The 15,717-nt window shown below is 56.1% G+C and overlaps 1 protein-coding gene across 1 annotated transcript in view; it reads left to right on the top strand.

The window, feature by feature from the left end:
- Positions 1 to 15,424, top strand: part of TMEM132E (transmembrane protein 132E) — a 61,544-nt gene extending 46,120 nt beyond the window's left edge. Inside the window, exons 2-9 of the mRNA XM_027518293.1 lie at positions 816 to 1,746; positions 4,071 to 4,217; positions 4,473 to 4,665; positions 5,347 to 5,490; positions 8,938 to 9,143; positions 10,992 to 11,277; positions 12,141 to 12,332; positions 13,269 to 15,424. Of these exons, the coding sequence (XP_027374094.1) occupies positions 816 to 1,746; positions 4,071 to 4,217; positions 4,473 to 4,665; positions 5,347 to 5,490; positions 8,938 to 9,143; positions 10,992 to 11,277; positions 12,141 to 12,332; positions 13,269 to 14,324 (3,155 nt within the window). The 3' untranslated portion in view covers positions 14,325 to 15,424. The remainder of the gene's footprint in view (positions 1 to 815; positions 1,747 to 4,070; positions 4,218 to 4,472; positions 4,666 to 5,346; positions 5,491 to 8,937; positions 9,144 to 10,991; positions 11,278 to 12,140; positions 12,333 to 13,268) is intronic.
- The last annotated feature ends 293 nt before the right edge of the window (positions 15,425 to 15,717 follow it).

The following is a 15,717-nucleotide window of genomic DNA, read 5'->3' as shown; positions in this document are numbered from 1 at the left end:
GCCCTCAACAAAGAGAACTTGCTGATAGAAAACTGGTTGAATCAATGGAGATCATAATAATACTTGGTTCAAAGGCTTAATTGGAGGATCAAATAAGTCACTGCCTGTCATAATAATACACAAATAATCATTTGATTTTAATAAACAATTTTAAACCATTAAATATGTACTGCGTGTGCGTGCTAAGTGACTTCAGTCATGTCTGACTTTTTTCGACCCTGTGGACTGTGGCCCACCTGGCTCCTCTGTCCATGGGATTCTCCAGGCAAGAATACTGGATTGGGTTGCCATGCCCTCCTCCAGGGGATCTTCCTGACCCAGGAATCGAACCCACATTTCCTTAGGCTCCTGCACTGCAGGCAGATTCTTTACCGCTGAGCCACTGGGAAAGCCGGTAATATGTATTGCACTGTACCATTAATAACAGTAAGAGAAAACTTACTGCCTCAGCACCACACTCTGCTCTGGGCACTCTACACACATGACTTTGGTAAGTCCTCACAAGAGCACTTGGAGGCAGAAACAATTTTTATAGTCATTTTACAAATGAGGATGCGGGAGGAAAAAGCCTCTTTGAAGCTTCCCAGTGCTTTGTACAGGGATTAGCTTTACCCTTACCTCCGGGATGAAGGAATCAGCAAAGAGGGCAATTAACACACCAGTTAAGGTGGGGCCAGGCTTGGAGCCACAAGGATGGAGAGCATGGTCTGGCAGGGAGTGGCCAGCCCTCTGTCAAGGTGAGAGGCTGGGGTGCCCTGGGGTCCGAGAGCCCCCTCTCCTGACCACTCTGGGGTCTTTCTTCTGTCTGTCCCCAGCCTCTGGCCGCTCCCACCCGGCCAGCCCCAGTCCGCCAGGGCCGCAGGCCAGCCCGGTGCTGCCGATCAGCTACCGCCTGTCGCACACGCGACTGGCCTTCTTCCTGCGCGAGGCGCGGCCCCCACCGCCCACGGTGGCCAATGGCTCCCTGCAGCGCTCCGAGCCCTTCGTGGTGTTCCAGACCAAGGAGCTGCCCGTCCTCAACGTCTCCCTGGGGCCCTTCAGCACCAGCCAGGTAGTAGCCCGGGAGCTGCTGCAGCCGTCCAGCACTCTGGACATCCCCGAGCGCCTGACGGTCAGCTGGAAGGTGCGCGCCTTCATCGTCCACTCCCGCGTGCCCGCCTCGCAGCCCGTGGCCCAGGTGCTGTTCTACGTGGCCGGCCGCGACTGGGATGACTTCGGCGTCACGGAGCGACTGCCCTGCGTCCGCCTGCACGCCTTCCGCGACGCCCGGGAGGTCAAGAGCTCCTGCCGCCTCAGCGGGGGTCTGGCCACTTGTCTCGTGCGGGCCGAGCTGCCCCTGGCCTGGTTCGGGCCCCCGGCTCCGGCCGCGCCGCCCAGCGCCCGCCGCAAGTCTCCGGATGGGCTGGAACCCGAGGCGACCGGGGAGAGTCAGCAAGCCGAGCTCTACTACACACTTCATGCCCCCGATGCGTCGGGTGGGTGTGGGGGGACCCGACGGGGCGCCGGACCCGGAGTCGGGGCCCGGGCCGAGAGCCCCACCCAGCACCCGCTGCTACGCATCGGAAGCATCAGCCTGTTCCGCCCGCCCCCCAGGAGGACCCTGCAGGAGCACAGGCTGGACAGCAACCTGATGATCCGCCTGCCAGACCGGCCCCTCAAGCCGGGGGAGGTGCTCAGCATCGTGCTCTACCTGGCCCCCAACTCCTCCTCTCCCTCCAGCCCCAGCCTGGAGCACTTCACTCTCAGGTAGGGGGCTATGGCTGGGAGGTGGGGTGTGGGGCGTGGTAGAGGGGGGAGGGTTGGGCGGGAGCTGGCTGGCTTCCTCCCAAGATCTGATGTACACCTGAAAACCTTGTAGGGGGCGCGCCCAGACCTGCTCCTCCAATATCCTAGTCTCAGTTCTTCCTGTTATCACTTAGCAACTTCAGAAAGACAACTCACTGATGAGCCTCAGTGTTCTCTTCTGCCTCATGGCCACAAAATAGCAGCTCTGACCTCCCTATCTCACAGACATAGGGTCATGGTTGGTCAGTTCTGTCACTCAGTCGTGTCTGACTCTTTGTGACCCCATGGACTTCAGCACACCAGGCCTCCCTGTCCATCACCAACTCCTGGAGCTTGCTCAAACTCATGTCCATTGAGTCGGTGATGCCATCCAGCCATCTCATCCTCTGTCGTCCCCTTCTCCTCCTGCCTTCAATCTTCCCCAGCATCAAGATCTTTTCCAATGAGTCAGTTCTTCACATCAGGTGGCCAAAGTATTGGAGCTTCAGCTTTAGCATCAGCCCTTTCAATGAATATTCAGGACTGATTTCCTTTAGAATGATTGACTGGTTTGATCTCCTTGCAGTCCAAGGGACTCTCAAGAGTCTTCCCCAACACCATGGTTCAAAAGCATCAATTCTTCAGCGCTCAGCTTTCTTTAGTGTCATGGTAGAGAGGAAATATCTATTTTCACAAGCAAGGACATCCAAAATGATAGAACTGGGGCTGGAAGGGCCCTTAGACGTTAATGGGTGCAGCTCCCCCATTTTACAAATAATGAGACTGAGGCCAAAGAGGAGACATGGACATCTGAGAGCAGCCCCTTGACTGCAAGCCAAAATAGGAACAGGAGAGTGTCCATGTGTCAGGACATTTGGTTAATCCTGGGGTTAGGAGAAAAGTTGGGGGGAGTCCCAGCTTTTTCTACACCCTGAGAATGATACAGTTCACAGATTCAGAATTGCCTTCAATCATATCACATCCCCACAAAATATAATGATGTCTCACAAGCAGAATCCATGGTTTGAGCCTTACTGAGTGATTCTGAGGATATAAGAAAAGCCCCACCAAAATGCTGCCCACCAACCCAAGCACACTATACATGGGGCCTGAAACAGCACCATTAACCTCCAGCTTCTTCAAGTATTGCCTTCTCTCCTGAATGTCCTACCCTGAAGTACAGATATTCCTGGAGAGCTGCTGCTTAGCTACTTTAGTCGCATCCGACACTGTGCGATCCTATGGACTGCAGCCAGCCAGGCTCCTCTGTCCATGGGATTCTCTAGGCAGGAGTACTGGAGTGGGTTGCCATGCCCAGGGTGATACCTAATTCAGTGATTAATACCTGAATGTGAATGTGAGTTAAATCAGTCCTCAGAGATCTCAGGCTACATTAACGGGAGTAGAGAGTGTAGAATTACTACTAAGTCGCTTCAGTCATGCCCGACTCTGTGCGACCCCACAGACGGAAGCCCACCAGGCTCCACCGTCCCTGGGATTCTCCAGGCAAGAACACTGGAGTGGGTTGCCATTTCCTTCTCCAATGCATGAAAGTGAAAAGTGAGAGTGAAGTCGCTCAGTCGTGTCCAACTCTTCGCGACCCCGTGGACTGCAGCCTACCAGGCTCCTCCATCCATGGGATTTTCCAGGCAAGAGTACTGGAGTGGGGTGCCATTGCCTTCTCTGGTGTAGAATTAGGGAGGTGATAATCGTTTTGCTTTAGTTAGTGTTAATTAGAGCACCGCTGAAGACACTACACTTTAGATATATCTCCGAGTGTCCAGAGGAGGGTGACTAGGCTATGGGCGACTTGAAACTATGGCCAAAATTGACAGTTGGAGGCCCTGAAGCTTTTAGGCCTGAAGAAAAGAAGATTCGGAGAATACCTGCTCACCTCCCCAGGTGTCTATTCGGGTGGAGAATTGCTCTCTCTTGCCCCGACAGAGCCCATGACTGTTCTATTTCAGCTAATTATAGGGAAGAGGCTTCTCCTTTCAGGGACTTTCTGAAAATGCAATGTGATGTGTGCCGAAGTAGTGAGTCCCCTGTCACTAAGGTATGCAAATGGACGTATGGCAAGACCTGGTAGAGATATAATAGAAGGGACTACAGCTTCCACTGAGGCCAGAGGTTGCAGCTATGTGATACCAGAGTCCCCAGATTAGTTTCAAGCTTTGAGTCTAGAACTTGGGGTAACTTACTCAGCCGCTCCCCCTTCTCCCAGCTGCAGCCTAAGCATGGTAGCCAGGTGGGCAGCCTTGGGACCCCAGGCTGACCCTCTCCCTCTTCTTCCTGCTTTGTCCCAGGGTGAAGGCCAAGAAGGGTGTGACCCTTCTAGGAACCAAGTCACGGAGTGGCCAATGGCGCGTGACCTCGGAGCTGCTGACCGGGGCCAAGCATTCAACAGCCACCGTGGATGTGTCCTGGGCCCAGGGCACACCGCTGCCCCCCTGGTGAGCCAGGGTGGCTCCTCTGTCCACCTTTTTGCAGGACACCACGGGGGAGTGTGAGGGGAAGTCTTGATGGAGGAGGCCAAGCCGGCAGAAGGGCTGGGGCTTAGTTTCTAGGGACTCCCCAGGCTGGGGAGGGCTCAAAGAGCCCCGGGGCGGGCCGTTGAGGAGGGATAGAGTCCCCAGCAAAGGTTTAGGAGCCCCTGAGCTGCTCCCAGCCCTTCTTCCTGGGCTCTCATCCCTTCCCCCACCATGCAGGGAGGGCCAGGGGCCCCTGGAGATTCTGCAGCTGGACTTTGAGATGGAGAATTTCACCAGCCAGTCAGTCAAGCGCAGGATCATGTGGCACATTGACTACCGGGGCCATGGAGCCCTGCCGGACCTGGAGAGGGCCGTGACTGAGCTGACGGTCATCCAGCGGGATGTGCAGGCCATCCTGCCCCTGGCCATGGTGAGTTTCCCTCGCAGAAGGCAGGCAAACTCTGTGCCTGGTGCTGGAATGGGACAGTGACTGCTGAGGGGCACGGAGGTGAGAGATGTCACCATGGGGGGCTTCTTGGAGGAGGTGAGCATACAATGGAGCCTTGAAGGACTCATGGAGGAAGAACTCACACAGCGAAGATTATGAGGGTGCTCTAGGCAGGGGATCTTGTGCACAAATGTGCAGTGATGGGAAAGGGAATAGTTTATTCAAAGAAGCAATGGGTTTTAGGGAGAGTGCACTGGAATGATTGTCTGGGACCAGCCCAGAGGCATCTGGAATGGCCAGGAGGAAGTGGAGCCAGCCTAGGGGAACGTGGAAGAGCCAGGCAAATGTGCTGGATGTTCTTCTGAGCCTGGACGAGCATCAAAGATGTTGAAAAGATGGTGCGGGATTAGGGAAGCGTTGTTTTCTGGAAGCAGAATGGGGTAGACCCTGAAGGCACCCATGGGAGTCCACGTGAGCAGAGCATCAGAGAAGACACATGAGGCTGGGTAGATGCATCTGTCTGTGCATGTGTACCGGTGTCCTTCCAAGAAGGACATCCATCTGTGGGGTTGGGGCAGCCAGGAGCTGGGGGCCTTGGCTGGTGGTCCTGGGAGAGCAGGGGGCCTCAGGCAACTCACAGAGCCCACCCTCTCCTCCCTGCAGGACACAGAGATCATCAACACCGCCATCCTGACGGGCCGGACAGTGGCCATCCCCGTCAAGGTCATCGCCATCGAGGTGACCGGCCTTGTCCTAGACGTCTCCGCCCTGGTGGAATGCGAATCTGACAATGAGGACATCATCAAGGTGGGCTTCCTGGAGGTGGGGGCCCTGGGAGAAGGGCCTCAGACCTTCAGGGGGAGTAGGACACCAATCTAGAGGGCAATTCACATCTGAGACAGGCTCCCTTGGTAGACAAGAGGAGGGAAGTGGTAGAAGATGGGGGAGGAAGAGCATCCCACGTCCAGCCTGAGCAAGGGGAGGCCCTAGAAGAGCCCTTCTGGCAGGCTGATGGGAAACGGCAGCGTTGACAACTTGAATTCAATCCCCAAGTCGCTATGGACCCCTGCTGTCTGGCAAACATTGGGTAAGGCAATAGGGGAGGGGGTCCTGGGGGTACTCAGAGACAGGCCCTAAACCTGGGGGCTGGTGAACAGATGGAGATCCAGCCCAGGGTGGAAGCCTCCAGAAGAACATGAGTTAGGAGACTTCCCTGGTAGTCCATTGGTTAAGAATCTGCTTTGCAACGCAGGGGACGTGGGTTTGATCCCTGGGTGGGGAACTAGGATCCCATATGCTGTGGGGCAGCTATGCCCACGAATAGCAACTAGAGAAGCCTGCACACAGCAGCTAAGACTCGATGCGGACAAATAAATATTAAAACATTTAATAATGTTGTTAAATATTTATTTAAAATATTTTATTTAATGGATAAGAAAGCTGTGGTACATATACACAATGGAGTATTTCTCAGCCATTAAAAAGAATACATTTGAATCAGTTCTAATGAGGTGGATGAAACTGGAGCCTATTATACAGAGTGAAGTAAGCCAGAAGGAAAAACACCAATACAGTATAGTAACGCATATATATGGAATTTAGAAAGATGGTAACAATAACCCTGTGTACAAGACAGCAAAAGAGACACTGATGTATAGAACAGTCTTATGGATTCTGTGGGAGAGGGAGAGGGTGGGAAGATTTGGGAGAATGGCATTTAAACATGTAAAATATCATGTATGAAACGAGATGCCAGTCCAGGTTCGATGCACGATACTGGATGCTTGGGGCTGGTGCACTGGGACGACCCAGAGGGATGGTATGGGGAGGGAGGAGGGCGGAGGGTTCAGGATGGGGAACACATGTATACCTGTGGTGGATTCATTTTGATATTTGGCAAAACTAATACAATTATGTAAAGTTTAAAAATAAAATAAAATTAAAAAAAATAAATAAAAATAAACTTAAAAATAAATAAAATTTAATATTATTTAAATGTAAATATTAAATACTATATTTAATATTATTAAAAATTATTTAAAAAATAAATATTACAAATATTTTTAAAATGAAGAAGCAGCAGCTCATTAGTTAGGCCAGGAGTGAAGGTTGTTATGAAAGGACCCACTCTGGGAACACCCACTGCAATCCCTCCAACTCCCGAAGAGCTCTCCCTGAGCTCCTCCCCAGGGACCCCATCTGGGCCGAACATCCTCCATGGATGGTGGCCATGGATGGTCAGTGAAGGCCATCCCACCCAGTTTGCCATCTCCCCCCGGAAGGCCTTCAGATTTCCCCTGGCTTTAGACAGTGGCCAGAGGTGAGATGTGGGGAGAAGGCAGCGGAGCAGGCAGTGATGCGAGAGGCATCCAGCTCTGGTACCTGGAAGTGGGCGAGCTGCTTGCTATGCAGCTGCCAGCTGGTGTCAAAATCGAATGATCAGACAGCAGGATCTGTCTCTGTTCCTGCAAATCCTTCAGCAGGGGCACCGGGGATATGAGTTTCCTTCTCCCTCCCTGGGAATGTGTGCTGTCTCTCTCCACGCTCTACACTAGATCCCTCCAGGAATGGGGGTGCCCGAGACTCACCTCCTCCTTCCCCCACATTCAGGAATAATGTCCCCAGAGTGAGCCAGAGCAGATGGCTTGGTACCACACGCCCACAGCCTCCTGAGGACCAGAAGCCTTGCCCAGGCCCGTGGGGCTCTCCACTGCTGGAAGGCTAGGATGGGGAGAAGTGGGCCTGCCCCCAAGAGCCCTCACCCAGCACCTTCCTTTGCCACCCAGACTCCCCCAGCCCCACCTCAGAGTGGACCAGAAGAGTCACCGTGGCTTAGACACCAAAGGGAATTAGCAAAGATTCTAAATGGAATTAGTTTCCATTCTCAGCGAAATATGCTCAGGTTCTTTCTGGAGTTTGCCAATATTCTAAATGGGATCTGCCAGCCTTCAGCTGGGATTCTCTGCCTTCCAAAGTGGGAAATGAGCATTTCTGGCGGGGTCGCCATCCCACGCCCCTTCACCCACCACCCATTGCCAGATGACTAAGAGGGCCTGGAGGAGCTTGGGACCGTCAGGGGCTCTTCTCTACAGATGAGCCGCCATCCCAGCCCCCTCCTCACCACCCCCCACCGGAGCCTTCGGGGTGTCATCAGCCTACAGGCTGCCTAATACACCCTCCTCCAAATGCAGGGATGGACACCCCTGGGTGTGCACAGGTTGAAGCACCTAATTGCATTGCACGCAGGATTCTCTCCAGGCGTGCCAGGTGTATACATGGGCACTTCCACATACACCAATTGCATCTACCCTGAAGTACTAGCACGGACACCTCGGTGAGTGGGCACAGCTCTCCGCCAAGATGTGTTCAGTGAGCATATGCTCACCGGGGAACCTCTAAGAATGCAAGGTGGTGTCCCGGTGGGCATGCATTTGCAAAAAAGCTCCTCCCATTGGTGGCAGTCATCCACCTGTCTGTGCTTAGGGTTCTCTGGTCCTGAAATTCCCTCTCTCTTTCCCTCACCTCCACCTCTGGCTGGAACAGCCCCCTCCTGAAATTAACCAGCTGGCCCATCTGCCCGGAGCCTTGGGGCCAGAGGCACCTTGGAGGAGCCGTTGGCCTGCCCCTCCGCCACCCTCTCCTCCATGACCTCCTCCCCACCCAGTCACACCCCAGTGTCCTGCTCAGGACAGGCCACTCCTCTGCCATCAGACACCTACTCCAGAGCCCAGGCAGTCATGCTGGGGAGGGGAGCCAGTGCAGGGGACCCTCAGCCTGCAGACTTGCCCTCGGTGTGGCCTGGCACATCAGAAGCAGCCCCTTTCAAAGGAATGGCACATTGACTTCTTGCCAGGGAGCAAAAAACCTCCCACAGGAGCCACTAAGAGATGATCTCTGGAGACAAGGAAAGCTGACACCTCCTCCCAGAGGAGAAGGAAATGGCAACCCACTCCAGTACTCTTGCCTGGAAAATTCCATGGATGGAGGAGCCTGGTGGGCTACAGTCCATGGGGTCGCAAAGAGTTGGACAAGACTGATCGACTTCACTTCACTTCTTCCCAGAGGAGCTAAATTAGGAGCCTTTTCCCTCCCGGTCCCGCCCCTTCAGCCTCTTGTGACTGGCACTTTCTCTATCCAATGGGCTTCTGGCTGACTTTCCTGGTTAGACTGAAGTCCTTCCCCTGCTCTGCCCCTAGGATGACCTGTAGGGCAAAATAGGCCAACCAAGCTCTCTCCCCACCCCCCACCCCCCAGGTATCCAGTAGCTGTGACTATGTGTTTGTTAGCGGAAAGGAATCCCGCGGATCCATGAACGCCAGGGTCACCTTTCGCTACGACGTCCTCAACGCCCCCCTGGAAATGACCGTCTGGGTGCCCAAGCTGCCCCTGCACATCGAGCTCTCGGATGCCCGCCTCAGCCAAGTTAAGGGCTGGAGGGTTCCTATCCTTCCCGACCGAAGGTACAGCCCCACCACACACCACGGATGTTGGGGAGACTCATCTGCATGTGTGTGTTATGATCCTAGGTGTACACAGTCTGCAGGTCGGTTATGCAATCAACAAACTTTTATGGAGCAGCTACTGTGTACCAGGCTCTGAGGCGGGGATGGGGTCAGTGTGGCCAGAGCCTGACCCAGCCAAGCTCTGGGTCCATCAGGGAAGCCGTCATATATATGCTGCTGAGCAGTGGATGGGGGAAGCCCCGAGTGCAGAGAATCAAATGGCACAAAGGAGAAAGCCACCTCTTCCTCCAGGAGAAATCAAAGCAGGCTTCCTGGAAGAGGTGACTCTGGAGCTATGTTTTAAAGGATAAGTGAAAAAGGAGTTGGCCCAGTAGCAGTCAAGGAGAAGACAGAATGGAGTAGAAACACCACCACAGGCATACCCACAACTGTACATGCGTGCCCCAGCCTGGGCACAATAGGGACACACTTGTGAGTATGTCAGCCAGGTACACAGTGACTTACACTAGGCCCCCTCACTGGGATCCAGGCTCACACACCTGGACGTGTGCCCATCTGTGGGGCAGGCTCATGGGTACTCAGCATGCTCACTCACCCACTCATTGCTGCTGGAGAGACAAGCCAGCAGAGAAGAGAAGAGAGGCAGAATGGCAGGCAGCTGAGCGTGAGGGGTGGGGCTGGGGAGAGAAGCAGGTGGCACAGTGAGAGTTGGGCTCAGCTCAATTCTGCAGAGATTTGGAAAAGCAAGGCGGTGTAGACCAGAGCCTCTCAAACTTGCACATGAATTACCTGAGGATGCTGTTAAAATGCAGATTCTGATTCTGTGAACCTGGGACAGGGCTTGTAAGCCTGCATTTCAGGCCAGCTCCTGGGTGATGCTGAAGCTGCTTTGAGTAGTGAGGACCCTAACCCTACAAAGTTTGAACACTGGCCACCTGGGTCTCATAAGTAGTTAGCATGCCAGACTCTCATTTGTTGTCAGAATTAACCAGAATTCTGAAGCCAGATGGCCTGGATTGAAATCCTGACTCTGCCATTTGCTAACTGGGCAACCTGAGGCTACTGTGCCTCAGTTTCCTCATCTCTGAAATGGGCACATTAACACTTAACTCAGAGGACTGCTGTGAGGATTAAATTAGTTAACATAAAGAACCCTCTATGTGAACGAATTTTCCAGTGGTTTGATCCTTGTGAAGAACTAGCCACACCCTCCTCTCTCTCCAAAGCCTGCTTTCCTGGGTGAACCTCCTGATTTTCACATTTTTTGGCAATCTGGAGAGTTTGAGAATTTCCCCAATTGTCAAGTCCGGGTTCCCTTTTGCTTGCCAGTTCCTCCCTCCATTTATCCCTCTCCTCTTGCATTTCGCTGTGAGCAGTCACAGGAAGCCAGGACACACCTCCCACACACCACTTGGAAATCTCATCAACTAAACATCCAAATTCTGCCTGCCACACAGCTGTAGGACAGGAGGCAGCTAAGCCCGCTGGCACTCGAGCAAGGATCGCCTTTGCTCCAATTTAGAGCTGAGCCCAGGCCCCAGCACGTGCTTAGTGCTGAGAAAGAGGCAGCATTTGCTGATATTTGATGCCAGCTAGTCACAGGTGTGGATTCAGCCAAGCAGGGGTGGAGAGGGACCTGGGGTGGATGGGGAGGGTCAAGAAGCTACCCATCTGGGAGAGCAAAGCCTGAGACTCTGGGCTTCAAGCTTGGCAGAGACAGAAGGGATGAGCCCAGGCTTCTACCCACGGGAGCCGGGGAGGGGCCGGCAGGGCAACGGAGAGAGTGGGACCTGTGCAGGTCCAAGCCAAGGTGGGGAGCCCTGATCTCCGGCTTCTCCCACCCAGGTCAGCCCGGGAGAGCGAGGATGAGGACGAGGAGGAGGAGCGGCCGCAGAGCGCGAGTCGCGGCTGCACCTTGCAGTACCAGCATGCCACCCTGCAGGTCTTCACCCAGTTCCACACGACGTCATCGGAGGGCACCGACCAGGTGGTCACCATGCTGGGCCCGGACTGGCTGGTGGAGGTCACCGACCTGGTCAGCGACTTCATGCGGGTGGGTGACCCCCGAGTGGCACGCATGGTAGACAGCAGCACGCTGGCTGGGCTGGAGCCGGGCACCACTCCCTTCAAGGTATGCATGTGGTAGGGAGTACACCATGATACCGACATCCCCAAGACAGGATTTCTGGGGCTTCAGCTTCAGGGAGTAACTCCAGACAGCCGCCGAAACACACTTGCTTCCCCACCTGCCCTTTTGCTGGAAATTCCATCATCGAAGGTCAAGGTCAACTTCACCTTGGCAAAGGTTCTCTCTCCCAGGCTCATCAACCTCGCATGGCTCGGTGTGGTCCCTGAGAGTAGATGGGGGTGAGGAGGGGGTGGGGGCGGGGGGAGGGCTCAGCCAACCCAGAGGCCAGGAAAGGGAATTGTGGAGATCTAGGAACTCAACTTTGACCTTCCTCCTTGATAACTGGGTGCCTGGGCAGATATCATCCACCTAAAGGATTATAAATAGTGACTCATGAGCTGAAATATGCTTGTAGACATATTTGGTTTAAAAACCAATGGATCCACCATTTAAAAATTGGGAGGTTTCCCTTTTTTTTTTTTTTAATGTAAATTTCTGATTTTAGAAAGTATGAATCTGGCCACACTGGGTCTGCATTCTGACCTGGCATTCATCAGCCAGAGTCAGTACTGATGCCTTTTTGACATGTGCAGGAATTCTCCCTTTTGCCCCAGTCCCCACCACTCCCTTTTGTCTCCCTGACATCGAGGCTGACCACCAATTGCTATTTACCAATGTGGGGGTTGGGGGGAGGACTGTTGTTTTCTTTAAAACTCAACCTACCCCTCTCATCTGTGCTCCTGTGAGCCCTTGACCCTCACTTTGCCTCTGGGCCCTCCTGGTTGTGGATTCCTCCCTGGTTGGGGATCTGGGGGGGCCGTCCTGCTTTCTTGGCTCTCACCCACTCTCACCCCACTCTGCTGCAGGTGGTGTCCCCCCTGACGGAGTCCGTGCTCGGGGAGACGCTGCTGACAGTGACGGAGGAGAAGGTCAGCATCACACAGCTGCAGGCCCAGGTGGTGGCCAGCCTCGCCCTCTCCCTGAGACCCAGCCCTGGGAGCAGCCACACCATCCTGGCCACCGCTGCCGCCCAGCAGACCCTCAGCTTCCTCAAGCAGGTAACCAGATGCCCAACTGGCCAGCCTGGGGGCTTGGAGTGTGGAAGGAGAACCTGCAGGCTCTGGCTGCAGGTCCCCCCAGATTGGGGCTCTGATAATGGAAGATCCGTTTACTCTTCATGCCCAGCAAGCCTGTCCCACCCCATCACCCTGCCAGCTGCATAGGAGTCTGGCCAAGGTCTCGCTTCCTGCATCTGCCACCACAAGGCATTCCAGCAGAGGGTTCCCTCCTGGATTCTCAGAAGGCCCGTTAACTTTTCCTCCACCCCCAGGAATTACCCTCACCCATCTCTGGATGGCCCCCCACCAATCAACTACAGCTGCCCCTCCCCACAGATATATCAGGACACTGGCCATGGTCTAAGGTGAAAAGTTACATGTGGGGACACAGGGAGGGCAAAGGTGGGTATTGAGCACCAAGCCAGAAGTCAGGACTCAGGAGTTCTCGGCTTCAACTTGCTTTGTGACCCCAGGCCAGTGGCTTATCTCTGGGCCCTGCGTCTCCATCCACAAGGAGGTCAGGAGGTCAGTTCTCAGGAGGTGTCACACACAGAAGACAAGGCTGAGGCTGAGTATGTCGTGTTCTCGATGTCCATGTGTCTGCTGGGGGTGATCCCAAAGTCAGGCAGGGGGTGGGGTGTGGCTCCTAGAGCAGGAAGGAGGATTCGAGTTAGACCCAAGGTGGGATTTACCACCAACTCATCCAGGGGAGAAGGGTGAAATGGGCGAGGATACTCTCGGGGAGGTACGAGTCAATTCTGTGTGCCCTCTCCACCACCTCCAAAGGAGAACTCCCATGCAAATAATGGTTCCCAGCACTGGTCACCCACCAGGCTCTGTTCCAGCATTGGGAATAGCAGGGAGCTCAAGATTCAGCAGGGAAGCCAGCCCTAAGAGTTCTCTTACTCCTGTCCTCTCCTGCTCCTCCACCTCCAGGAAGCCCTCCTGAGCCTCTGGCTCTCCTACAGCGATGGCACCACGGCCCCACTCTCCCTCTACAGCCCCCGGGACTACGGGCTGCTGGTGAGCAGTCTGGACGAGCGCGTGGCCACGGTGACCCAGGACCGGGCCTTTCCGCTGGTGGTGGCCGAAGCCGAGGGAGCCGGGGAGCTGCTCCGCGCAGAGCTCACCATCGCCGAGAGCTGCCAGAAGACCAAGCGCAAGAGTGTGCTGGCCACGACCCGCGTGGGCCTGCGGGTGCACTTTGGGCGGGACGAGGAGGACCCCACCTACGACTACCCGGGCCCCAGCCAGCCAGGGCCCGGCGGGGGCGAGGACGAGGCCCGGGGAGCTGGCCCGCCGGGCACGGCGGGACCCCGACCCGAGGCCGCGGGCCCTGGCACTGCCAGCCCGGCTGTGCCACCCACGGAAGACTTCCTGCCGCTGCCCACCGGCTTCCTGCAGATGCCCCGGGGGCTGACGGACCTGGAGATCGGCATGTACGCGCTGCTGGGCGTCTTCTGCCTGGCCATCCTTGTCTTCCTCATCAACTGCATTGTCTTCGTGCTGCGCTACCGGCACAAGCGCATCCCGCCCGAGGGCCAGACCAGCATGGACCACTCTCACCACTGGGTGTTTCTGGGCAACGGGCAGCCGCTGCGGGTGCAGGGGGAGCTGTCGCCGCCCGCCAGCAACCCGATGGAGACCGTGCCCGCCTGCTGCCACGGTGACCACCACAGCAGCGGCAGCTCGCAGACCAGCGTCCAAAGTCAGGTGCACGGGCGGGGCGACGGCTCCTCCGGCGGCTCGGCCCGGGACCAGGCCGAGGACCCCGCCAGCTCGCCCACCTCCAAGCGCAAGCGGGTCAAGTTCACCACCTTCACCACGCTGCCCTCGGAGGAGCTGGCCTATGACTCGGTGCCCGCCGGCGAAGAGGACGAGGAAGACGAAGAGGACCTGGGATGGGGCTGCCCGGATGTGACCGGCACCACGCGGCCCGCCCCGCCCCCTGACCTGCACAATTACATGCGCAGAATCAAAGAGATTGCGTAGAGGTGCCGCCCCGATTCCCCCAGCCCGACTAGGGCAGGGTGGGCTCTGTGATTCACAGCCGGGACCCTGCTCACATGTGATGTGGGCCGGAGCGAGCGAGTGGATTTTATAGTCCGGCCCCTGCAGCTTTGCTCCTCCGGGGTGGGGAAGACCGCCCCCGCCTCACGGTGGTTCTTCTTCCCCGCTTCCCCCTACCCCTCCTCTGCCCCCAAAGGTGGAGGCGCCTTCCTCCTGGAGCTGGCTAAGAGGAAAGCGATCCCAGCCCTCCTTCTCCCCTTTCCAACCCTCCTCCCATCTTAGACAACCCCCCTGCCCCAAGTTGGGGCACGGAAGTCAAGTTTGGGCCGAGAGGGCCCCGCCTCCCCCCATGTCTCCTGCTTCCCCCATTCAGGGGGAGGGGTTCTGGGGGGAGCCTTGTGTTACAAGCTGCACAAAGACTTTTCTCAAACCACTATTCAGGGATTTCTGTCCTGCAGGGTTGGGAGGCAGCGGCTGCCTGCCCTGCCGAGGATCTTGCTGTGGACAAAACATTTGGGGGGGGGAGGGTGGGAGGCAGGGAATGTTTGTAGCATCTGCTGGCTTCCGGGTGCCCCCACTCCCCATCAAGTCCCTTCCTAGGATCTGGGAGCTGACTCTATAGAGAAGTCTGGGGTCAAGCCAGACCCCTCTCTGAGATCTCAGGACTCCATCCTCTGCCCCCAAGGGCTGTGGGCAGGCCCTCAGGGGGAGGAGTCCTGGGTCCACCCCAGAGCACTGTGGTCTGGGCGCCCAGGAGCCCTGGGTGCCTCCCGCCCACCCCTCAGCAAGATCAACACCACGCCTTAGCCCCCACTCCCGCTCCGCCCACCCCCTCCTTCCTCTCTGTAGGGGTGGCCACCGCCTCCCCCACCGGGCAGCGTCCCGTGAGAGGGGGCGAGGGCACCAGGCATCTGCTGGGAAGGACTGTGGGATGAGCAAGGCAAAGGGAACCGCGGCTCCCTGACCCCATCCCATGGCCGCCCTTCTCTCGGGTTCTACCCACCACTGTGTCAGATTTTTCTTAAATAAACGGAGGCAACAAGACTGGGGGTGGGGCAACAGCTCCCGGAGAACAGACAGCACGCGGTGGCTGGCTCTGTGTCCCTTCCTTGCCGTGCAGGTGCGTGCACACGCGCACGTGTACACACACACACACGGAGATCACACTAAATGACGTGAGATGGAAACAGGTTGAGCCGCCTGGGGTTCTGCGCCTCCTTCTCCAACATCCGGGTCCCTTTAAATCCTCTGATGCTGGAGGGATGTCCACACGGGGATGGAGGACTCTTAGACCCAGAAGTGTGCCCTTATAAAGAGATGCCTCCTCTAGGAGAGGGGTAGGGGGGACAGAAAAATAAGGAGAGAGGTGAGAGGG

The sequence above is a fragment of the Bos indicus x Bos taurus genome, chromosome 19 (assembly GCF_003369695.1).
Source record: "Bos indicus x Bos taurus breed Angus x Brahman F1 hybrid chromosome 19, Bos_hybrid_MaternalHap_v2.0, whole genome shotgun sequence".
Lineage (NCBI taxonomy): Eukaryota > Metazoa > Chordata > Mammalia > Artiodactyla > Bovidae > Bos > Bos indicus x Bos taurus.
Note: the sequence above shows the minus strand (reverse complement) of the source record. Positions and strands in the feature narration are given on the sequence as shown.